Genomic DNA, 22,357 nt, shown 5'->3' with positions numbered 1-22,357 from the left:
TCTACTGATTCCAGACACAAGTCAGGGTCCTCGATATTTGATTCAAACTTTTATGGTAATACATTGTAAACTTCATCATTTCGGGATATATTTCGAGATATACATGCACAATTTCTCATAAATATTTGAATCGAGAGTCGACCGGCGAAGTCAAAGTATACTGCAAAAAACAATAAACCGGGAATATATATATATATATATATTCTCTTCTAAGAGCACGCGAGGATTGATCAGCCGACACATGATTGCGAGAAAGATAGCTGAAATTTTTCTGATCCGGGTTACCAAATAACGAAACGGAAAAAAAAAAATGGAAAAAAATCTACACACTCTCGGAATTGTTTTTTTTCATTCTTTTTTTCTCTTCTCGGTTATCAAAAACACAAAAAAGAAAGCGGGATTAAGCAAGAATATGAAATAAGAAAAAATGTAAGGAAAAAAAAAGTCGGTCCACTCTCACTTTCATTTATTTTCTCTCTTCTGAGTTACCCGTAATGAAAAAGGGGCGGGGATTAAGTAAAAAAAAGAGGCGCCAAAAACGGGGAACAAATCGATTCACTCTCGGTATTTTATTGTTTCAATTATTTGTTCTCTTCTAAAAGAAAAAAATAAGTAAATAAAAAAGAAAATAAAAAAATAAAAAGCGACCCAGGATCGAACCCGTGTCCCGCAATACCCCACCCTCATGTGGTATCCACTCAGCTGCGCTACAGCTACGTCCGTGTACGTCTGTTTGCTTGATATGTTTACGGAGCTTGCTCGGAATTCGCTGATGATTCTTTGGAAGATTCAGTTCGAGAAAAAAATAATTTCCCCCAACCACTTGCCCATTGCACATTTTGCATAAATGTTGTCGAGCTGGCTTCGTATAGTTTTACATAGACTGCGTGTACAAATATTGGAGAACACCAGGCGTCACATATTTTCATATCAATAAAAAAATAATATTTATTAAAAAAAAAAAATAAGTATTCGGGCTGGGAATGGTTAATTATTTTGGTTCAGCGTCCGCTAATTGAATCCAAAATTTATCAAATCTGGAGATACTTTTATTCACTGACATTCATAATTGAAACAAGAAAAATCCCAATTCTTGCATTCCAGGAAACATCTGTGCGAGCGGGGACAAGGATGCGATTGGCAACCACTTGCTCGAGCGACCGAGTATATCTATATATACACGATTGTGGGCCACCTTCGGTGCATGGCCGCCTAGGTGTCAGGTCGGAAATGGGCCACCTTCGGTGCGTGGCCGCCTAGGTGTCACGTCGACGCTCCAATCTAGCTGGCACGAAGTATAGATACAAGGAGTCTGAACGTAATGTTGAACGAATGGTCGTAATTTAGGGGACAGATTTTTTTGCCGGTAGAGTGCGCCACTTTTTAAGAAGCACTCGTTTAAATTCTTACGCGGGAAGTCTTGTTGCTATTGACACCTCTCTGGAAAAAAATATTCTGAGAAATGTGGAATTAAATACAAAGTTTTAGGATTTACATTTAACTTTTCTCTCCGTAGCACTTTTATTAAAACATTTGACTAGAAAATGCCCCCGCATTATTATGAAATTGTTAATTATTTTTTTTGTTAATTCTTTTTTATGCTCGTCACAGCCAACAAAAATTGATATATTTCTTGTCGTATCGTCATTTATATCAGAGATTGTTGAAGAATCATTATTTAATAGCAAGCTACAATTGTTTTCATTGTCGTCATTAGTATGTGATTTTGCCTCAGCTTTCTTCCTCAAATGAACTTTCTGGTATTCATACACATATACACTACCGTCTTTTAAAATCTCTCGATCAGTTTTAATCACATTCTCTGGATTAAAGTGTAATTTGCAAATAAAACTGCTAGCTTTTAATTCTTGTCCCAAAGCTGAGCTCCATTTACTACGCAATTCAACATCCTTAAAAGTAATATATATTTTTATATTTAAGCACATAAATAAAAATATTTTTCAAATATTAGAAAACTACATAAATTTTAGAATTATTTGTTAATAACACAAATTTTCAATATTATTGTGAGGTTACTCACTTTTGGTGCTTTGAATAAAGCTACTTTCTCTACATTCTCACTTGCCTTTCGGCCACTAAGACAACCATGAACAGCACAACACCTACCCATTGTTTTCTTAAAATTAATTTTAAATAGATAAATTTTTATTCTATATTTAATTTAATTAATTTTAACATTCGCGAGCTAGTATATGGTGTATGTTTACGTGTAATAATAATAATAACAACGGTACGTCCTGAGTACTTGCGCAGCCAGTGGCAGAAAAGAGAACTATGATTTAGGTTTATTATTGCGTACATTAATACTATGAAAACCCCGATACCGTTCAGACTCCTTGTATCTATACTCCGTGCTAGCTGGTATCACGAAAAGCCGAGCGTTGGAGATCTCCCTACTCATCTCTGGTACAGTATATTGTGATCGACATGTTTGGCGTTACTTTCATTTCATACATAATATTTGTTTCACACTGCAATAAACACAATTTCTTCAAATTTTCCATTTTGGTTTTAACGGCCGGTATTTTTAAATGACAATATTCAATAATAATAATTATCAATAGTGGAAGCTGTTAAATTTCTGAACGCTGTTGATCACGTGATCAAAGCACTGAGAGCACCTTACCTCGAAACCACCAGTGTTCACAGTAGAAAAATGGCGACAATTTATGAGGTCATATATTTCCCTAGGATACTGCGACTGTATACTGTCAGTCTATAACGGAACGAATTTCTCCCCAGTAAGAGCACTGGACAGTGCTCGCAGTGTATATCGGAACATACCCACTATAAGCAACTTACGCTTTACCATATAGCCTGGAGTATAGAAGACTGTAAAACCATAGATAAATGTATAACCAATATAATGTGAAGATAGCACTGCTGCTATAACCCATAAAACCAGAGACTGCAAAGCCGTCAAAACCGTGAATACTAATTATCCAGCATCAACTATGTCTTCCTCCGTAACGCCGTATTGTAGGCAACACGCGCAACGTTTTGATGGCAATGCAGATCTCCAATGTGGAGCCGTACAGAGCTTCATCTGGAGAACACATTAGGAAACTTACCGACGAAACGATTGAAGGAAAATCAACTCGCAATAAACTCAAGATGCATACGTGGCAACGCCCAATGACAGGCAACCAACAAATAGAAAGTGAACGTTCTAGAAGCTTCCAAGCCGATTTATGTCAACAAAAGAATTAATAATTACGGAAGAGAATTATATACAAAAGCACACATGTAAACCTGTTCTAAAACTATGGATTATCAAATTGTTAAATAACCTAAAGCTGTTAAGATAGTTATAACACAAACACCTAAGAATATTTGCAGCAGCGCGATTCTAATAATGTTAAGCAAATGGCAACTATGTTTCATAAACAATCGCTATTGTACTCCAGGTGAATAACGACAGTAATCGATTGTAATACATATGTAATTTTATATAGATACACGCTATGAAACTAACAAACGACGGGTAACCAATATGACATATGGACTTTGTAACGAGCAAGATAGTAAAAATATTAAGAAGTAAACAGGAACTAGAATTAGGCGCATCGTGACCCTGAAAATGCACACGGCACTAACATAAAACATGAGTCACCACTAGCGCATACGCACTGCGATTACCACATATTGAGAAATAGCTGCCGAAAGCACAAGACGGGAGAAGAAGCTCAGTAGCCAAGGGGCCAAGGGGGGCTTGCGCCTCGGCAACAAAGCTCACGCAGAATGGAAAATTACAGAACAAAGACCCCGCACCTATACCACCGCACCAGTGCAGCGTTATACCATATGTAAAAACTTACAATATAGTAATAGCTAATGGATTAAGATCACAGGCGTGCATGCGGCGAAGATGTCGTGTCAGGATTAGAATTCCTAGAAAAAGGGAGAGGTGCGCAAAGATGACAAAATCTAAAGAGGGGGATCGTTCTGCGCAAGGATCGACCCCTATAGAAACGGCGACCAATCACCCGATCGTCCTCTTGGTTTCTACCACCAGATTCGTCATCTTGTTCCGGTAGAGTCACGCGGTAAAATCCTTTTGCCTTTTGCATTAAAACTTTTCATACAACGTGACTCTGCCCAAAAGTCCAGCGAGCTTTCAGCTACATTTTGTCATATTAAGTTTGAGATCTTACACTGTGTAACTCCGTTTTTGTGACTTGAAATATTGAACTTATAAAATGAATCGAAGTGAATCAAAGTATTGAGATATATTAGAAACAGTTATTCCGTTGAATTCTCTCACCAATCTACGCTGCAAGTCATCACATCCAGAGTATTCTCAAAACGTAAGCCAACTAATTAAATCTTTGATCCAACAATTACTCCTTCTTCGATTCGTTCGATTAGAGCGACAGAATGCCCGTTGTCCGGTGTATTTCAATACTTAATCGGTAATTGGTGACCCAAGCTACTGATGTGAGTTTAACCGTAGCTGTGTGAATGATTCCGGTGTCTAGCATCTGGAAATTTCCACCAGGTACCGTAACGACGTCACACATCGACACAGAACGACACAGAGCGACACAGTGTCGAACATGGTGCTTTCCAACAACGACACAGAACGACACAGTCGGACACAGCTGCGGAGTATGGCTGCAGAGATGAGTAGGGAGATCTCCAACGCTCGGCTTTTCGTGATACCAGCTAGGTTGGAGCGTCGACGTGACACCTAGGCGGCCACGCACCGAAGGTGGCCCATTTCCGACCTGACACCTAGGCGGCCATGCACCGAAGGTGGCCCACAATCGTGCATATATAGATATACTCGGTCGCTCGAGCAAGCGGTTGCCAATCGCATCCTTGTCCCCGCTCGCACAAATGTTTCCAGGAATGCAAGAATTGGGATTTTTTTGTTTCAATTATGAATGTCAGCGAATAAAAGTATCTCCAGATTTGATAAATTTTGGATTCAATTAGCGGACGCTGAACTAAAATAATTAACCATTCCCAGCCCGAAAACTTTTTTTTTTTTTTTTTTTAATAAATATTATTTTTTTATTGATATGAAAATATGTGACGCCTGGTGTTCTCGAATATTTGTACACGCAGTCTATGGAAAAATATACGAAGCCAGCTCGATAACATTTATGCAAAATGTGCAATGGGCAAGTGGTTGGAGGAAATTTTGTTTTTTCTCGAACTGAATCTTCCAGAGAACCATCAGCGAATTCCAAGCAAGCTCCATAAACATACCGAACAAACGCGCGCTCACGGACGTAGCTGTGGTGTGGCTGAGTGGATACCGCATGAGGATGAATTTTCAATCACAGGTTTTTGCGCGAAGTTTTCCTGTATTTAAGTTAATTACTGCTGCATTTGCTATAATACTGCATTCAAGTCTTAAACAAAACACTAAAAAATTGGTTAACCAATTAATGTAAAACAAAATGTTAGATTGAGCTTAAAATTTAAGCCGGAGTTACATAAACTAAGATAATTACAAGTGCAATATTGTAAATATTGAGCATTTATTGTTCATCTAAATGAATATGGTTTCCTCCTCAAAAAAAAAAAAAAAAAAAAGAGGATGGAGTGATGCGGGACACGGGTTCGATCGCAGTTCACTCTTTTTTTTTTTTTATTTTTAAATTCAATCCCGGCTTTTTTTTTGTATTTTCGGAGAGAAAAAACAAATCAAAGAAAGAAAATTTCGAGAGCCGGTCGATTTTTTCCTTCTTTCCTTTTCCTTTTTTTTTACTGAACCCACCTTTTTTGTAGTGGGGGTAACCCAGAAGAGAACAAATAATTGAAACAATAAAATTCCGAGAGCGAATCGATTTGTTCCCCGTTTTTGGCGCCTCTTTTTTGATAAGGAAAAGTTTTGACAGTAATGTAAAATAGAGATTACTAAACACAAATGTGTTGTTTTTTAATAACACTGGCCCACAAACAAAAAAGTGGTCTGTACTTTTGACCGGACCTACCTATCTTTATGTATTTTGACGCGCTGAATCTGAATCTGAAGTCAGTTTTGCCCGTACACACTCAAAACTTTGAGTAAATTGCAAAAAACCATAAAAATCGCCAAAAATTAGCATTTTTGGTAAGAAAAAAATTTATGGAACAATAGACCAAGTATGATTTTTATGCATTTTGGTCCGCTAAACCCAAATCTGAAGTTTATTCAACCATAAGCCTTTTAAAATTTAATTGGGCCGGTGTTATTAAAAAACAATACATTTGTTTTTAGTAATCTCTATTTTCCATTACTGTCAAAACTTTTCCTTATTAAAAAAAAAACGCCCATTTTATATCAGTCTTGACGAGCATTTCTTAAGAAGTTTGAGAGATGCGAGATCGGAACGACAAAATTATTTCAGTAGCAACAATGTATGGACCCCTCTCCTTTTCTGATATTGGCAGCCAGTTAAGAGGCTTCACAGTGTTCAGTTTAGTGCCAGCAGCTCTCGAGGTAGCAAGATGGTAAGTGAATTACATAATTATTTTACATGTGTGGAAAAACCGGCAGGTTTGACGATCGTCTATTTACTTTATAGATTAAGAAGAGAAAAAAAGGGAAGGACCTGTAGTCGTATTTTATACTTTATTTAATTTTCCTTGAATTGTCAGACGTTTTTATTTTTGATTGTATTGGAAGAAGATGTGTGGGGATTTCCATTCTAGTGCCCAAGAATATAGTACACATTTTCGATCATTTTTTCTTTTTGGAAAACATTTTCCTCAATTTCCAAATTTCCTTAATTTTTTGGTATTCAAATCAATTCTTAACAATTTTGCGCACAGGTGGGATTTCTTTAATTATTTTTTCCCTAATCCTGAGGATATTTCCTATCTGAGACCACTGTCAATAGGCGAGATTCCGAATATCATAAAATTACCTTTTTTTCTAATTAAAAAGAAAATCACATAAGGCCACTAAGAACTCGAAATGAAAATCTGAAAAAATTAGAAATGTTTTTTTATATTCTAAGCCATTAACGTAAATAATCCGTTTAACGACCATCCTAATAGATATACATTGTATATAGGGCATTCCGCGTCAAATATGCAACCCTCTTCGATTTCGATAATTCTTTAGTATGATGTTAAAACCACGGCTTCAATCGACTTGAAACAGTGTTGGAATTTTTCGCAGATTTCTTTAGCCACCACTGAAATAGAAAAAAATTGTAAAACCAATTCCGAAAAAGCTTCTTTTAAAATTCTGAAGAAATTCACACTAATTTTATAATTAAGAATATTATTTGTAAGTACGACACGATAACGTGATCTCAACATCTACTACTTTTCTAGCAAGTTTTTTTTTCTCATGCCGGAATTGGAGTTTCTATTTATTTGTTCGGTCATAAATTTCTCTATTATTAATGGATTTCAATTTTTCTGAAATTTAGAGGAATGCCAGAAGGCCTGAATACAGTTCATACCATTTCATTCTTTTTTTTTAAGTTATCCAAAGATCCAAGAAAACTAAAAACTTGCTAGAAAAGTAGTAGATGTTGAGATCCCGTTATCGTGTCGTGCTTACAAATAATATTCTTAATTATAAAATTAGTGTGAATTTCTTCAGAATTTTAAAAGAAGCTTTTTCGGAATTGGTTTTACAATTTTTTTCTATTTCAGTGGTGGCTAAAGAAATCTGCGAAAAATTCCAACACTGTTACAAGTCGATTGAAACCGTGGTTTTAACATCATACTAAAGAATTATCGAAATCGAAGAGGGTCGCATATTTGACGCGGAATGCCCTATATACAATGTATATCTATTAGGATGGTCGTTAAACGGATTATTTACGTTAATGGCTTAGAATATAAAAAAACATTTCTAATTTTTTCAGATTTTCATTTCGAGTTCTTAGTGGCCTTATGTGATTTTCTTTTTAATTAGAAAAAAAGGTAATTTTATGATATTCGGAATCTCGCCTATTGACAGTGGTCTCAGATAGGAAATATCCTCAGGATTAGGGAAAAAATAATTAAAGAAATCCCACCTGTGCGCAAAATTGTTAAGAATTGATTTGAATACCAAAAAATTAAGGAAATTTGGAAATTGAGGAAAATGTTTTCCAAAAAGAAAAAATGATCGAAAATGTGTACTATATTCTTGGGCACTAGAATGGAAATCCCCACACATCTTCTTCCAATACAATCAAAAATAAAAACGTCTGACAATTCAAGGAAAATTAAATAAAGTATAAAATACGACTACAGGTCCTTCCCTTTTTTTCTCTTCTTAATCTATAAAGTAAATAGACGATCGTCAAACCTGCCGGTTTTTCCACACATGTAAAATAATTATGTAATTCACTTACCATCTTGCTACCTCGAGAGCTGCTGGCACTAAACTGAACACTGTGAAGCCTCTTAACTGGCTGCCAATATCAGAAAAGGAGAGGGGTCCATACATTGTTGCTACTGAAATAATTTTGTCGTTCCGATCTCGCATCTCTCAAACTTCTTAAGAAATGCTCGTCAAGACTGATATAAAATGGGCGTTTTTTTTTTAATAAGGAAAAGTTTTGACAGTAATGGAAAATAGAGATTACTAAAAACAAATGTATTGTTTTTTAATAACACCGGCCCAATTAAATTTTAAAAGGCTTATGGTTGAATAAACTTCAGATTTGGGTTTAGCGGACCAAAATGCATAAAAATCATACTTGGTCTATTGTTCCATAAATTTTTTTCTTACCAAAAATGCTAATTTTTGGCGATTTTTATGGTTTTTTGCAATTTACTCAAAGTTTTGAGTGTGTACGGGCAAAACTGACTTCAGATTCGGATTCAGCGCGTCAAAATACATAAAGATAGGTAGGTCCGGTCAAAAGTACAGACCACTTTTTTGTTTGTGGGCCAGTGTTATTAAAAAACAACACATTTGTGTTTAGTAATCTCTATTTTACATTACTGTCAAAACTTTTCCTTATCAAAAAAGAGGCGCCAAAAACGGGGAACAAATCGATTCGCTCTCGGAATTTTATTGTTTCAATTATTTGTTCTCTTCTGGGTTACCCCCACTACAAAAAAGGTGGGTTCAGTAAAAAAAAAGGAAAAGGAAAGAAGGAAAAAATCGACCGGCTCTCGAAATTTTCTTTCTTTGATTTGTTTTTTCTCTCCGAAAATACAAAAAAAAAGCCGGGATTGAATTTAAAAATAAAAAAAAAAAAAGAGTGAACTGCGATCGAACCCGTGTCCCGCATCACTCCATCCTCTTTTTTTTTTTTTTTTTTTTGAGGAGGAAACCATATTCATTTAGATGAACAATAAATGCTCAATATTTACAATATTGCACTTGTAATTATCTTAGTTTATGTAACTCCGGCTTAAATTTTAAGCTCAATCTAACATTTTGTTTTACATTAATTGGTTAACCAATTTTTTAGTGTTTTGTTTAAGACTTGAATGCAGTATTATAGCAAATGCAGCAGTAATTAACTTAAATACAGGAAAACTTCGCGCAAAAACCTGTGATTGAAAATTCATCCTCATGCGGTATCCACTCAGCCACACCACAGCTACGTCCGTGAGCGCGCGTTTGTTCGGTATGTTTATGGAGCTTGCTTGGAATTCGCTGATGGTTCTCTGGAAGATTCAGTTCGAGAAAAAACAAAATTTCCTCCAACCACTTGCCCATTGCACATTTTGCATAAATGTTATCGAGCTGGCTTCGTATATTTTTCCATAGACTGCGTGTACAAATATTCGAGAACACCAGGCGTCACATATTTTCATATCAATAAAAAAATAATATTTATTAAAAAAAAAAAAAAAAAAAGTTTTCGGGCTGGGAATGGTTAATTATTTTAGTTCAGCGTCCGCTAATTGAATCCAAAATTTATCAAATCTGGAGATACTTTTATTCGCTGACATTCATAATTGAAACAAAAAAATCCCAATTCTTGCATTCCTGGAAACATTTGTGCGAGCGGGGACAAGGATGCGATTGGCAACCGCTTGCTCGAGCGACCGAGTATATCTATATATGCACGATTGTGGGCCACCTTCGGTGCATGGCCGCCTAGGTGTCAGGTCGGAAATGGGCCACCTTCGGTGCGTGGCCGCCTAGGTGTCACGTCGACGCTCCAACCTAGCTGGTATCACGAAAAGCCGAGCGTTGGAGATCTCCCTACTCATCTCTGATGGCTGGACACTGTGTCGGATTCATTGCTGCCAATTTTTTGGTTAGAGATTTTATTTTCGACGCATGGTATTGTTTACATTTATTTATTAAATGCAATGATAATCTACACGCATTTTACAAATTTTTTTTCTTCTTCCTGGAGCGCTCAATGATCCTAGATTATTCGTATAACGCATAAGCGGACTCTGGTGACTGAATTAAGAACCTCGAAGCGTTCCAACAAGCACCAAGGCACAGTGCTCGACCGTGTAACACAGTGTCGCACTGTGGCAGTGTTCGCAAATTGACTGACAGTACTGAAAATTCCCTAGGACAGAGTCAGAGCTATTCACGAACTTGGAAGCGCAAAAGAAATGAAAGATTGCTGACAGTGCTGTCAGTCAATTTTCGAACACGGCCTTGGCACGCAAGCGCACGGAGAGAGACGGCGGCCCTATATTCCTCTCTTCGTTGCACACCGGCCTCGGAGATTGCAGCGCTCCGATCCTTGGTGCACAAATTGAGAAACACAGGCTTCAAGACGGTTACGCCGCGTTATATAGGAAAGGGGTTGGAGTGCCCAGACCTGTGTATATGACCGTGTTCGTGACCAATACTTTCCACGAGTGATTTCTTCCATTGATTCGCTCTGTAAAAAATAACTTCTACTTGGTGTACCGTTTGAATATCCATTTGATCCAACACTTTACGAGAAATACATTTTTCAGTTAATTGTTGCCACGTATGTTGTACATGATCGCATATTTCACTGATTGACGCATATAATTACACTATTAGCTTTTCCAATCCTGTTGAATACAAATCACCTCTTTATCCAAGTCAGGTATGAGTTTTTCAACTTGTATTTCACACTTCTAATCACAACCAATAGAATGACGTGTCATTTCAATTACTAATCCTTTCACTGTAGGCTTGCCATAGTTTTTCTTTATACTGAATGATGGCTGATAATTTGTCCTGCGCGGCTGTAACACCTCTACCGACAACGGCTAAATCTGCCCCAGCATTGATCACCATTTGAGGAGTCTTGTATTGCTGTCCCAAATCATCACGGGACTTTTCCAATCTAATTCCTGGCGTGAGTTGTATCAAACCTGGATCGTCGAACACATTGTACTGACACACTAAACCAGCTACTAGGTTTGACGTTTCAGACAAAAGAACAGAATGTTTCACATATTCTCCAATGGTTAAGGCTCCTTCACTAGACATTTCTGCAACTAAAAATATCCCCCGACTTTCCTTAATCCCCTTCAGTCCATCTTGTAAACCAGAAACAATACTCGAACCAGGAACAGTATGGGCAGTAACAAAATCTGCCCATTCTGCTATTTTATAAACCCCATTTCTGTACTGCAAGGATACCGTGTGACCAATATCAGCAAACTTTCTGTCCTCCATTATCAAGAAGTTGTGCTCTTTGGACAGCTGTTTCAACTTATCGATAAACTCAGATGTAAAATCTTCAAGTAGATCAATATGAGTTTTTAAAACAGCTATGTGCGGTCCTGCTAGTTCGGCCAAATCTAAAACTTCATCAGCTTTTGTCAAATCCACTGCTAGACAGAGAGTACTTTTCTTTGCCGACATTATGTTGAACAGTATTGCTGCCGCTGGGTTCTTGGCAAGTTTTGCTCGTGATGCGAAGTCGATTCTCAATCGACTCACCCAGTTTCCTAAGAGAAAATCAAATTATATTCAAGTCTTAGTTACTGTGCTTAAAAAAAAAAGCCAAATGTCTGGAGTTTGATAACGCGTCTGAAGGATACTAAGGTTATTTCCCTATTTGATCAAAAAACCCCCAGAATATGAATGATTTCTAGTTCGTTAGCTTCTAATTTCCTTGGTCAGGTTAAATTCTTCAATTACACCGACTCACCTTCGCTGTTTAATTGATCTTTACTTTGTTCCACATAACTTTTGACGTCTTGGACGATGGCTGACGTCACTTTGCCTGCATTCAATAGGTATTGCATTAAACTAGTCAGAGAATATAAGCTCCTCATTCGGATGCCCTCTGCACTTAGATTGTGATCACCACCCTGCTGTCGATCCAGAATAACGACGGCTTCCTCAACCTTCAACCCTACATCGGTTAGGTCTTTTACAGCCTCTAAAACGCTACTCCCAGTCGTCACAATGTCTTCAACTATGATGCAATTTTCGCCCTCTCTGAATTGGCCCTCAATTATTTTTTTTGTCCTAAAGGATTTAGTCTCTTTCCTCCTTATCAGCAAAGGTATGTTTGATTGTGCAGATATCAAAGCAGCAATTGGCAACGCTGTGTAAGGCATACCACAAATTTGTGATGCACTTTTGCCATTTTCTGCCAGGGTCCACAGTAAGGTGGACACAGACATCTGCAAATTTTGGATACTAGTCAACAAGTGATGTTTAGTTTCGTCAATTAAAGAAGTGTGGCGTGAGAAGATTAAGAAACGTTAGTTTCAACAGAACATTCGATGTCGCACTGGGTGTAGATATTCGGTGGTCGAAACTCATGGTTTGCACATTTTTTTGAAATGCAGCCACATTCGAGGGATAACCCATCTGGAAGTTGGACATACATTACTGCTATGAGACTTCATAGCGGTAACTGCTTCACGTGATTCTAGCAGACTTCAGGACTTAAAGAGTCATATGAAACTGCGCTGTGCAGCGATCCGTAGTCATTGATTCGTTTTATATGACGTTTTCTTCGCGTATATTTTGACCTTTATTTATTCATTTTCAAACAAAATTGATAATTGGAACAGAAGTAACGAAACATAAGTTACCTACCATCAACCGCGGATGTGAAGTAATTACTCTTAAATCAAAGCAGACGGGTGTCGGCCGGCCGGCTTTTGTTACGAAGCTGCCGAACTTCACGGCGTTGATCTCGAATAGTTCCACAGCTAATTCCGCCAAGCGATTTTCCATTATAGTCGAGTCAAAAAATACTCAAATCAACGCAAAGGAATCAACTAGACGTCTTGTATCCAACGCAATTGACATTAAACAGAGTAGACTGCACGGAAAGCCGCGAATGTTTGCTTGACACGTGCTACTTGACGAATGACAACAGTGTATGTATTTTTGTGTGTACACTTGGGGACAATGAATCTGAGACGACGGAGTAGTAGGAAGGAACAACACTCGAGCAGCACTTTGCTCAAAAGCTGGCCCAGTTTTTGGGACAACGCAAGGATTGTCAAGGTGCGATTTAAGCGCCTCTTGCGGCGTAAGCCCGTACAGCGCACTCACCCCCTTCCCCATATGGGGAGCTTTCCAGCAACGACACAGAGCGACACAGTGGCGAACATGGTGCTTTCCAACAACGACACAGAACGACACAGTCGGACACAGCTGCGGAGTATGGCTGGACACTGTGTCGGATTCATTGCTGCCAATTTTTTGGTTAGAGATTTTATTTTCGACGCATGGTATTGTTTACATTTATTTATTAAATGCAATGATAATCTACACGCATTTTACAAATTTTTTTTCTTTTTCCTGGAGCGCTCAATGATCCTAGATTATTCGTATAACGCATGAGCGGACTCTGGTGACTGAATTAAGAACCTCGAAGCGTTCCAACAAGCACCAAGGCACAGTGCTCGACCGTGTAACACAGTGTCGCACTGTGGCAGTGTTCGCAAATTGACTGACAGTACTGAAAATTCCCTAGGACAGAGTCAGAGCTATTCACGAACTTGGAAGCGCAAAAGAAATGAAAGATTGCTGACAGTGCTGTCAGTCAATTTGCGAACACGGCCTGTGTCTCCTTGCTGGAAAGCTCCCCATGGAGACTAGAGGTAAGGTGGCCGAACAGAATGCTAGCCAAATGATCGGTGAAAGTAATGAACGATCCGCGGATTGTAACCGCCTGGCAGCGCTACCACTACGGGTTTCGTCAGCGCAGTGATTTTGAATCGTCGATCCTCACGTATGTATACTATTCGTAACCAGGCGCTGGTATTGCTTGCGGATACATCCCGAACTACAAGATCTTTCATCACTTTCACGATCCACTTTTTGACGTTTCCGCCATATGCGTTCGGCCTCTTTACCTCTAGTCTCCATGTAGCAGACAGTACTCACGAAAGTTTAACGTTTGCATGTGGAAAATCAAATCTGCTGCTGAAGATTACATGGGTACATCAATATTTGCCAAAAAAAAATAATTGTATGATGAATGTAAGTGACTATAGCGACAGTATATTAGTGAAAATAAAATGTATGACGAATCAAAAGATCAAAGACTGAATAAAATTCCATTGGTACGCTTTCTTGATAAAAAAAAACGGTAATCACACTGAATCAATCATGCAAAGGATGCACAATAATAAATGTGTGGGCGTAATAATAACGAAGTTGACAGGCAATCCGGGATCGACGTTTGGGTTTCTGTCACTTACTCAAAAGGTAAGAAAATGGTGAATTGTTATTTGCCCAATTGTCGAAGCGGATGTCTAGGAGCAGACGAAACAGTTCTGTATATTTCAAAAGTGGTCCAGTGCTGTGAAACAATTTGGCGTCGATCTTAAATTCAATCATTTTATTCGCGAAATGCAAATTAACTATGCCGTACCTAATTTATATCAAGTGACAATTGATGATGATCTCATAAATTGTAAGTTCTCGTTTCCATGTGATTTGCATAAGGAAGAAGTCATTGCATACTGTCTAATTTACTATATAGTTATGAGAATGCGTCAATCAACTAAAACAAAAAGTAGGGAAATGGTAAAGACTAGTAGGGTGAAAAAAAATCAAGCCAAACTATACTGTATACAAACTATAATAATGATAATATTATACATAATGCGTAACTATTTTATCATTAACCCACACATTCATTATTGTGCATCCTCTGCATGATTGATTCTGCAATGTGATTACCGTTTTCTCTTTATCAAGGAAGTGTATCGATGGAATTTTATTTAATCTTTGGTCTTTTGATTCATAATGCATTTCATTTTTAATAATTATTGTCGCTATAGTCACATACATTCATCATACAATTATTTGATTCTGTTAAATATTAATGTATTCATGTAATCTCCACCAGCAGATTTGATTTTCCTCCCGAAAACGTCAAACTTCTGTGAATACTGTCTTCTAGATCGCCGCCATTATTATTTTCCTCATATTTTCCTCATCCTCACCGATGTATGAGCTCCCTGGCGGATCTCCGTCGTACTAAAACTCAATAATCACAGAGCTCAACACAGGAAGTATAGGGCAGTCGGACCCGTAGAGATATAAGAATAGAGTACGTGAGCCACAGAAGCGCGAATAAGTAATATAGGCTGTGTTCGTAAATTGACTGACGGTACTCAAAATTCCCTAGGACAGAGTCGGAGCTATTCACGAACTTGGAAGCGCAAAAGAGATGAAAGATAGCTGACAGTACTGTCAGTCAATTTTCGAACACGGCCATACTAATAGTATGGAGAGCAAAAAACCGTAGAACTCACCAGCCCCCTGACACTCACCACTGCTCGTATACTAAAAAATCGTACGCGTTTTGTCCCCGTTTTTTAGTTCCTCTACGTGGCACTAGTAGACTTTTGACACGTTCGCTGACCGCGCGCAAGCTTTTCAGACAACTACTAGCGCCACAAGTGGCGGAGAGTGGCGGCAGAATCGAGGGACGTTTTGCGAACCACTTTTAGCAGCGTGTGTCAGGGGGCTGCGTCCAACTATTTAAAACATTCCTATATAAAAATAACAAGAAAAAACATTACTGGAGTTTAAACCATGTTACGAGATCATTATACCAGTAGCGCGATTCTGTAACTCGTTATGCTGTCGTTATGGACTCATAACGACAAGTTTCGTTATGCTACCGACCGCGTCGCTATTATAACGACAAATGCGATTCTGTACACTATTCTTAGCGAGTTTTGTCGTTATTAGTAACGAAAAGTGTCGTTATGATGTCGTTACGGTGCGAGCGGATAGCGAGGCTCAGAGACCCCCTCGGTACGCTATAACGACGATTATAACGACACTTTGCACACGAGCTAGAGGAGTGGTGTGCGTTTCCCATATTTTTCTCGACTCCGAGAAAGTGCTTCGAAAAGTGCTCCGAAAGTGAAAAATAATTACGACATTTGAAATAACAAGTAAGTAAGTTGACTTTTGCAGTAATTAGGAATTATCAATGCAGATTGACTTCAGAAAAAATTGTAGAATAGATTTCATTATTTTCTAAAAAAGAATAACATAACCTATAAATTGTAGTGTTGCTCCGAAGAACCCACAAAGTTGCTTCCACAAATATAATTATTCATTAATTTCATTAATAATTCATTTCTACTATTAAATCTATTATTTACGCTGTTTCTTTGATTATCTTCAATCTCAAAGGATCATGGCTATCGAATACCTTGCTTGGGATGTATTCGTTCTTGAGGAAAGATTACGTCGACTCGAACGTCGTGTGGAAAGAAGGCGACTGAGAGATGCTCAGAATCCTTTTCAGCTACCACGAGAAGAGATTCTCAGCCTTTTTCGCCTGCCTCAAGAAGCTGTGATGAATCTTGGTTAACACCTTAAGCGCAGTCAAAGCGAAAATATTTTTCACTGTTCAGCAAAGCAGCATAGGTTCAGTTTGAGTTTTATATACATAATATGCATATTATATTTAGTCTACTTTTTTCTAAATCAACATATTTTCCATCAGGTGATGCTGGATATCCGTTGGAGCCTTGGCTGTTAACACCTCTGGCCAATTTTCCTGAAGATACGCAACAACATCAATATACACAACAACTATGTAAGGCTAGAAGCGTCGTCGAGCGGTTTTTTGGAGTTTTTAAATCTGTATGGAGATGCTTGTCATACCAGCGAGTCTTGATGTACGAACCAGCGTTCGCAGCGAAAATTGTTAATGCGTGTGCAGTACTGCACAACATGAGAGTGCAACTACGATTAAACAATGAAGATGACGAACAACTAGCACCGATAGCTCATCCCGTAGAGAATGATGTTGATCCGATGGATCAAGATGAAGAATACAACAGACGAGGACCACGCGCTTTGGCTCAACGAATTCAACAACAAATTATGAGAGAAAGATTTACCAACTTTCGTGATGCGGAAGAATAGAATACAGAATATGGAATGATGTTTATGGTTAAATTGCCAACAAGTATAATGTTTAAAGGTGATGAGAGAAATTAACGACAACAGAGTCAGGGCGGTGTTACGCTCCGACGTACCGCCTTGACGTACCTTTTTCAAAATTCCATGTCATTTCATTTCTTTAATATCTTCAATCCACAGATATTATTTCATCAAAATCTCATAGGCTCATAGGAGTAAGGCTCCGGTCAAGCATCTCTAGACGCCGTTCGATTCCTGGCTCCGTCGTTAATTTTTCAAAATCACCAATTTTTCGAATTTACATTCCTTCAACTATAATGTTTACAATTGATTGTACCTAAAGAAATATTCAATTGTGTTCTTAAAGTATAACTTTATTTTATAAAAAATATTCACCTTTTTTAACCTGAACAAAAAATAAAAACGCGAAAAATCTTTATTCTAAACTAGACCTCAATTTTTTTTCAAGTGGTATTGTTTTTAAATAGCTTTGCCTCCATGAAATTAACAAACTCAAAGATTTCTTGAAGTATTGAAAATATTACAGCTCCAGTCATGATCTTTAGTAAAAAATAGGAGTAGTTATATAATTTCACTCTTCAGAATATTGGTTCTACGTGAAGAACCCAATGGTGGTCCATGCAAAAAGAATAGTGAGGAAAACGTAGAAGCAGTAAACGCTGCATGGGGATTCACGACATGTGGTCAAAGGGCTCCTTTTGAGAGTATGAGAGCAAATAAATTTTTTTACTTGTATTAAAATTTATTAAAAGTATTAAACGGTGTTAAGATATAATAACAATGATGATATTTATATTTACAATGTTCACTATACGATGGATTTGCACTGCCTGTGACTGAGTGATTGTGCGCGCCTCGATTTAAACCTTCATGCGCGCCACCGCGGCACGAATTTCAACTATTTTAAGGCGAGTTTCGATAAAATTCTAGTTACTTACTAAGGATTTGTCACAATACGTCACTTCCTGTCGGTATCCATAACGACGATTCGTTATCCCATTCTGTAACGTCGAAGTGTCGCTATTCGTAGTTACGGAATCGCACCGTCGTTATGAGATTGTCGTTACACGCGGCGAAATTCGTTATCGTTACGATAGCGTTCCGAATCGTTATTCTCATAACGACTTACAGAATCGCGCTACAGGACAGCATGTCAGGAAGCTTAATGACCAAACGATTGTAAATAATCCAACTCACGGCATGATTCCGTGAGGCGAAACAATTGTACCATACATTAATCCAAACAATCTTACAATCATGTATTAATACAATAATAATGAAGCCCTTAAAGTGAACAGAACTTATACCAGTTTTGAGGTGAAAAGTGAAAGATTATGTCTTAGGTCTTTACAAATATTGCACGATCACCAAGGAATAGACTCAAAAGCGTCGACTAAGGATATGTAAAGACTAATAACTCTGGGTTATTTTTCATAGCAATATGCCGGGTCTGAACCTATGTGAAATGGGTCTGTGTTTAGTAACCTTACAGTTGTATGTTTTCTTCTATTATGATTGAACTAATAAATTTCTGTATGTGTGGATTTACGCTGTCGAATTCGCTTCCGCCTACACTGAGTGAATGGTCACCTAAGAGTATAATTTGGCAAGGGAGCAGATAATCTGTCAAGTCGCTATTCCCAGAATTGGGTATTTGCATGATTTTTATATTTCTAACTTTTGATGTTTTTCGATTCTATAAATTTTTTTAGAATTTTTGAAAAAAAAATATTTTGTTTTTGTTTATAAGTATTTAAATAATTTAATAAATAAAAAAAAGGCAATATTTAAATGAATAAGTAGCTCCATCTCGCGTATGTGACGTCACAATGCTGAATTTTTTCGAAATTTTTAGCGCCAAGTTCTCCTGTAAGCACGCCGTACGTGTAATCAACTGTTGCTCTGTGTTGTGATTGATAAAAAGAACGTCTGATAGTGCTGTTTATTATAAACTAAAGTTATTAAATTATTTAATATGTCATTAAAAAACGATTTTTGTTGGTGTATAGTACCAACTTGTAAATATACTCAAACTAATGCTTGCTTAACATTCTTAGTATAATAACATTGACGTGATCATAACCTCCACACAATTATCCGTGTGAGTGAAAAAAAAAAACACCACACAAAAATTGATTTCTATTTTAATTATTTTCACCGAAGTCTGACATTAATTATACAATGTATCAAACTTAAAGTTTAAAAAACTTACTTAAAATTTTTTTAGCGCTAGAAAATATTGTACATTACTCTTTGTGAATTCAAATAAACGCGCCAGTAGCAGCACAATGACGTCAAACCAATCACATTCCGTTTTATGTCACGTGACTTTTATGTGATTTAGGACCACTTTTATTTATTAAATTATTTAAATATTTATAAACAAAAACAAAATATTTTTTTTTCAAAAATTCTAAAAAAATTTATCGAATCGAAAAACATCAAAAGTTAAGAAATATAAAAATCATGCAAATACCCAATTGTGACGTCACCGAACGACTGCCGAACGCTCGATGATACGACCAACCACTTCTTACAAAAGCGCCACCGCGGATCGACGCTCACTTCTAGTCTGACCACCGCCGAGTTGACTTCAGTTTTGAGTGTAACAAGAACCCATATTGGTTAAATCACAGGTTGACAATGAGTACTCTCTTTTACCCACTGATATATATATACACTGGATTGGATTTAAGCGTGGTGCCGTCACGCCAATTGAACGGTAGCCATTTTGTACAGATTCTTGTCACTTCAGATATATATAAATATATACGTGATATATGTATGTGTATATAATCGATTGTGTTGGAAAATTACAGTAACAATTATTGAGGTAACAATGAGTACCTGCGTTTTTTGCAAAACAAAGCAATCAAAATATTGTGGGCGATCATTTCACAAGTGAGTATACAACGCTGAAGCGTTCTGCAAATGATAACTTGCAGAGGTTATGTCAGCATACGAAGTATTTACTAATTATATTTAACGAGTATTATAACGTACGAATCGTGTCAGTAAAAATTCACAATATTTGAATTATGAACCGATCTTATTATAATTGAAATTGAAAACTCGGGTATTATTGACTCAGGGATTAAATTATAATTCGATATGTAGATTTCCCGTGAAAGACGTGTTGCGCCTTCAGCAGTGGTTAAAAGAAATGAAGAGGAAGGACTGGAAGCCAAACCGAAATAGCACATTGTGTTCGGCTCTTTTTACAAATGACTGCTTTGATAGGACAGGATTCCTAATTACATTGAAAAAGAACAGTGTACCAACTATATTTGACAACCCAAAATCAGAGTGTTCATCTTGTCACCGATTAAGGGAATATGGACGTGGCTATTCATTCTTCAAGTAAGTACCGTTACTCAATGCAACATAACGTGTGAATTAATAAATTTAAACTTTGCTTGTTATGTAGGTTCCCATTGGATGAACCTGATATTATGAAGCAGTGGATCGCAAATATAAACATTGGTCCGTGGTCTCCATCAAGTGATAGCTTTCTGTGTTCCGACCACTTTGAACTCTCTTGCTTTCAGAAGAAAAGTAAAAATTATATAACTTTACGAAAAGGCAGTATCCCAACGTTATTTGGTAAGATCTGAAACTATTAATCCCTTTTAGGTCAGAGAAAACTCAGTGTGCATAAAGACACGTTGATGTGATGCACTATTGCGTCAATGTCGTCGAAGCGGTTAATTACCTACAGATTATAAAGTGCTCTGTTACAGAAAAATCGTGTGTGACACATTTCTGTGTATTTCCATTGTCGTTATTTATTAGTAACTTATCTGTAGGTGAAAACTTGCAGCAGACCGAATTTCAGGATGAATCCGATCGGCCCACCACAGTGAATGTAACCAAATTACATGAGCACCTACACATTTGTACCTGATTTGCATGCTCAGATATGTACATCTTTTTTATTTTCTTTTGATTGTGCTTGTAACTTTTTCTTCATGTGAATGGATTGTGGATTGATACTACTAATTATATTGTTGTGGTTTATCGCACGCAACTCTATAAAAATTCCTTAACGTTTGCAAGGAATGTTTTATTCTCCATATTTTTGAATAAAGTTTTTACTCACCCAATTCGATATAGTTTAATTCAAAACTTTTTTTACATGTCTTAAGCTCCACTTTGATGATCAATGGATGGTAAATGAATTCCCTAACGGTTGAATTAGTGTTATACAAATTTTTGAATAATCCGTATGAAATTCAGCCCACCATAGGATAAAGGATAATGGACGGAAACTTCTTAGAATTGAGGACTTCTTTTGAACATAAAGAAAAATCACGCTTAAATACAAGTTTTTCGTCATATTATTTAATGATCTTTTACATCATATAATTGTAAATAATAATATACCTTCGAAAAAATGATTTGTTCTTCATTTAATGTATCAAACATTATTTTACTCGTCAAAAACTTTTTTGTGTGACGAATATATCGTTAGATTTAAATAGCATATTTTACGCAGTTCAAATCTAGCGCGCATTCTGTGACAACTTTCTGTACAAGATGGCGGAAATTCAAGTGTTCAATTGGACACACGAGCTTACACGTAGAGTATACGGTAATATCCAATCCAGTGTATATATATATCAGTGCTTTTACCCTACCGCGCCGAGTTCGTGCATTGGTTTTTGTTCATGCACCTAGTTCGTGCAACCTTCTTGAGAGCATTTAATTCATGCATTGTACTTGATTGCATCTAGTTCTTGCACTCTATCCAAGGCACCTAGTTCGTGCAACCTTCTTGAGAGCATTTAATTCATGCACTGTACTTGATTGCACCTAGTTCGTGCAATCTTGTCCGCTGCGCCTAGAGCGCGACTCTTTTCTCTAGACGACTCGTTCGCTTACATTCATGAAACCCATTATGTGTACTATTTCCTTGAAGTCTGGATATTGTCTACTTACCTTTGAAAATTAACCAACTTGTGCCTACATTTCTGGACAAACCTCCTCAATCAACAACGAACTAACGCTGTTTCTTTACTTTTCAGATTCTTCCAATACAGAACTACTCACGCTATGTTATAACACCACGACTACTCTTCCAATTGCCACAATTTTCTTATC

General features: G+C 37.2%; 2 protein-coding genes and 1 long non-coding RNA gene across 5 annotated transcripts in view; 2 read left to right on the top strand and 1 right to left on the bottom strand.

Annotated features, from left to right (window-relative positions):
• Positions 1–10,208: 10,208 nt before the first annotated feature.
• LOC107219312 (uridine 5'-monophosphate synthase) lies at positions 10,209–13,312 on the bottom strand. The gene is made up of 3 exons (XM_046734984.1): positions 12,923–13,312; positions 12,021–12,501; positions 10,209–11,817 (listed from the first exon to the last, which is right to left on the bottom strand). The coding sequence occupies exons 1-3, from the start codon at positions 13,061–13,063 to the stop codon at positions 11,027–11,029; spliced, it is 1,413 nt and encodes a 470-aa protein (XP_046590940.1). The 5' UTR covers positions 13,064–13,312; the 3' UTR covers positions 10,209–11,026.
• Positions 13,313–15,903: 2,591 nt separating this feature from the next.
• LOC124293599 overlaps positions 15,904–22,357 on the top strand; it is a 40,112-nt gene continuing 33,658 nt past the window's right edge. The window contains exon 1 of the long non-coding RNA XR_006903475.1: positions 15,904–16,254. This is a non-coding gene — a long non-coding RNA (uncharacterized LOC124293599). The remainder of the gene's footprint in view (positions 16,255–22,357) is intronic.
• LOC124293597 (THAP domain-containing protein 1-like) lies at positions 19,912–21,654 on the top strand. Of its 3 annotated transcripts, XM_046735001.1 has the most exons (5): positions 19,912–19,979; positions 20,077–20,158; positions 20,375–20,617; positions 20,685–20,860; positions 21,064–21,396. In XM_046735001.1, exons 2-5 carry the CDS (start codon positions 20,097–20,099, stop codon positions 21,159–21,161), a joined length of 579 nt encoding a protein of 192 aa, XP_046590957.1. In that variant the 5' UTR covers positions 19,912–19,979; positions 20,077–20,096; the 3' UTR covers positions 21,162–21,396. The 3 variants fall into 3 exon arrangements, with proteins under 3 accessions (XP_046590957.1, XP_046590958.1, XP_046590956.1); XM_046735002.1 differs by lacking the exons at positions 19,912–19,979; positions 21,064–21,396 and adding an exon at positions 21,403–21,654 and having other exon boundaries at positions 19,986–20,158; XM_046735000.1 differs by lacking the exon at positions 19,912–19,979 and having other exon boundaries at positions 19,989–20,158.

Source organism: Neodiprion lecontei, chromosome 3, assembly GCF_021901455.1.
Source record: "Neodiprion lecontei isolate iyNeoLeco1 chromosome 3, iyNeoLeco1.1, whole genome shotgun sequence".
Lineage (NCBI taxonomy): Eukaryota > Metazoa > Arthropoda > Insecta > Hymenoptera > Diprionidae > Neodiprion > Neodiprion lecontei.
Note: the sequence above shows the minus strand (reverse complement) of the source record. Positions and strands in the feature narration are given on the sequence as shown.

Coding starts and splice junctions, on each gene's coding strand:
- LOC124293597 (XM_046735001.1), top strand. CDS start 20,097: ATGAGTACCTGCGTTTTTTGCAAAACAAAGCAATCAAAATATTGTGGG. Junction 20,159..20,374: donor TGTGGGCGATCATTTCACAA/GTGAGTATACAA, acceptor TTCGATATGTAG/ATTTCCCGTGAAAGACGTGT. Junction 20,861..21,063: donor CAGTATCCCAACGTTATTTG/GTAAGATCTGAA, acceptor ACTTATCTGTAG/GTGAAAACTTGCAGCAGACC.
- LOC107219312 (XM_046734984.1), bottom strand. CDS start 13,063: ATGGAAAATCGCTTGGCGGAATTAGCTGTGGAACTATTCGAGATCAAC. Junction 12,502..12,922: donor CTTCACATCCGCGGTTGATG/GTAGGTAACTTA, acceptor CAAAATTTGCAG/ATGTCTGTGTCCACCTTACT. Junction 11,818..12,020: donor AGATCAATTAAACAGCGAAG/GTGAGTCGGTGT, acceptor ATTTTCTCTTAG/GAAACTGGGTGAGTCGATTG.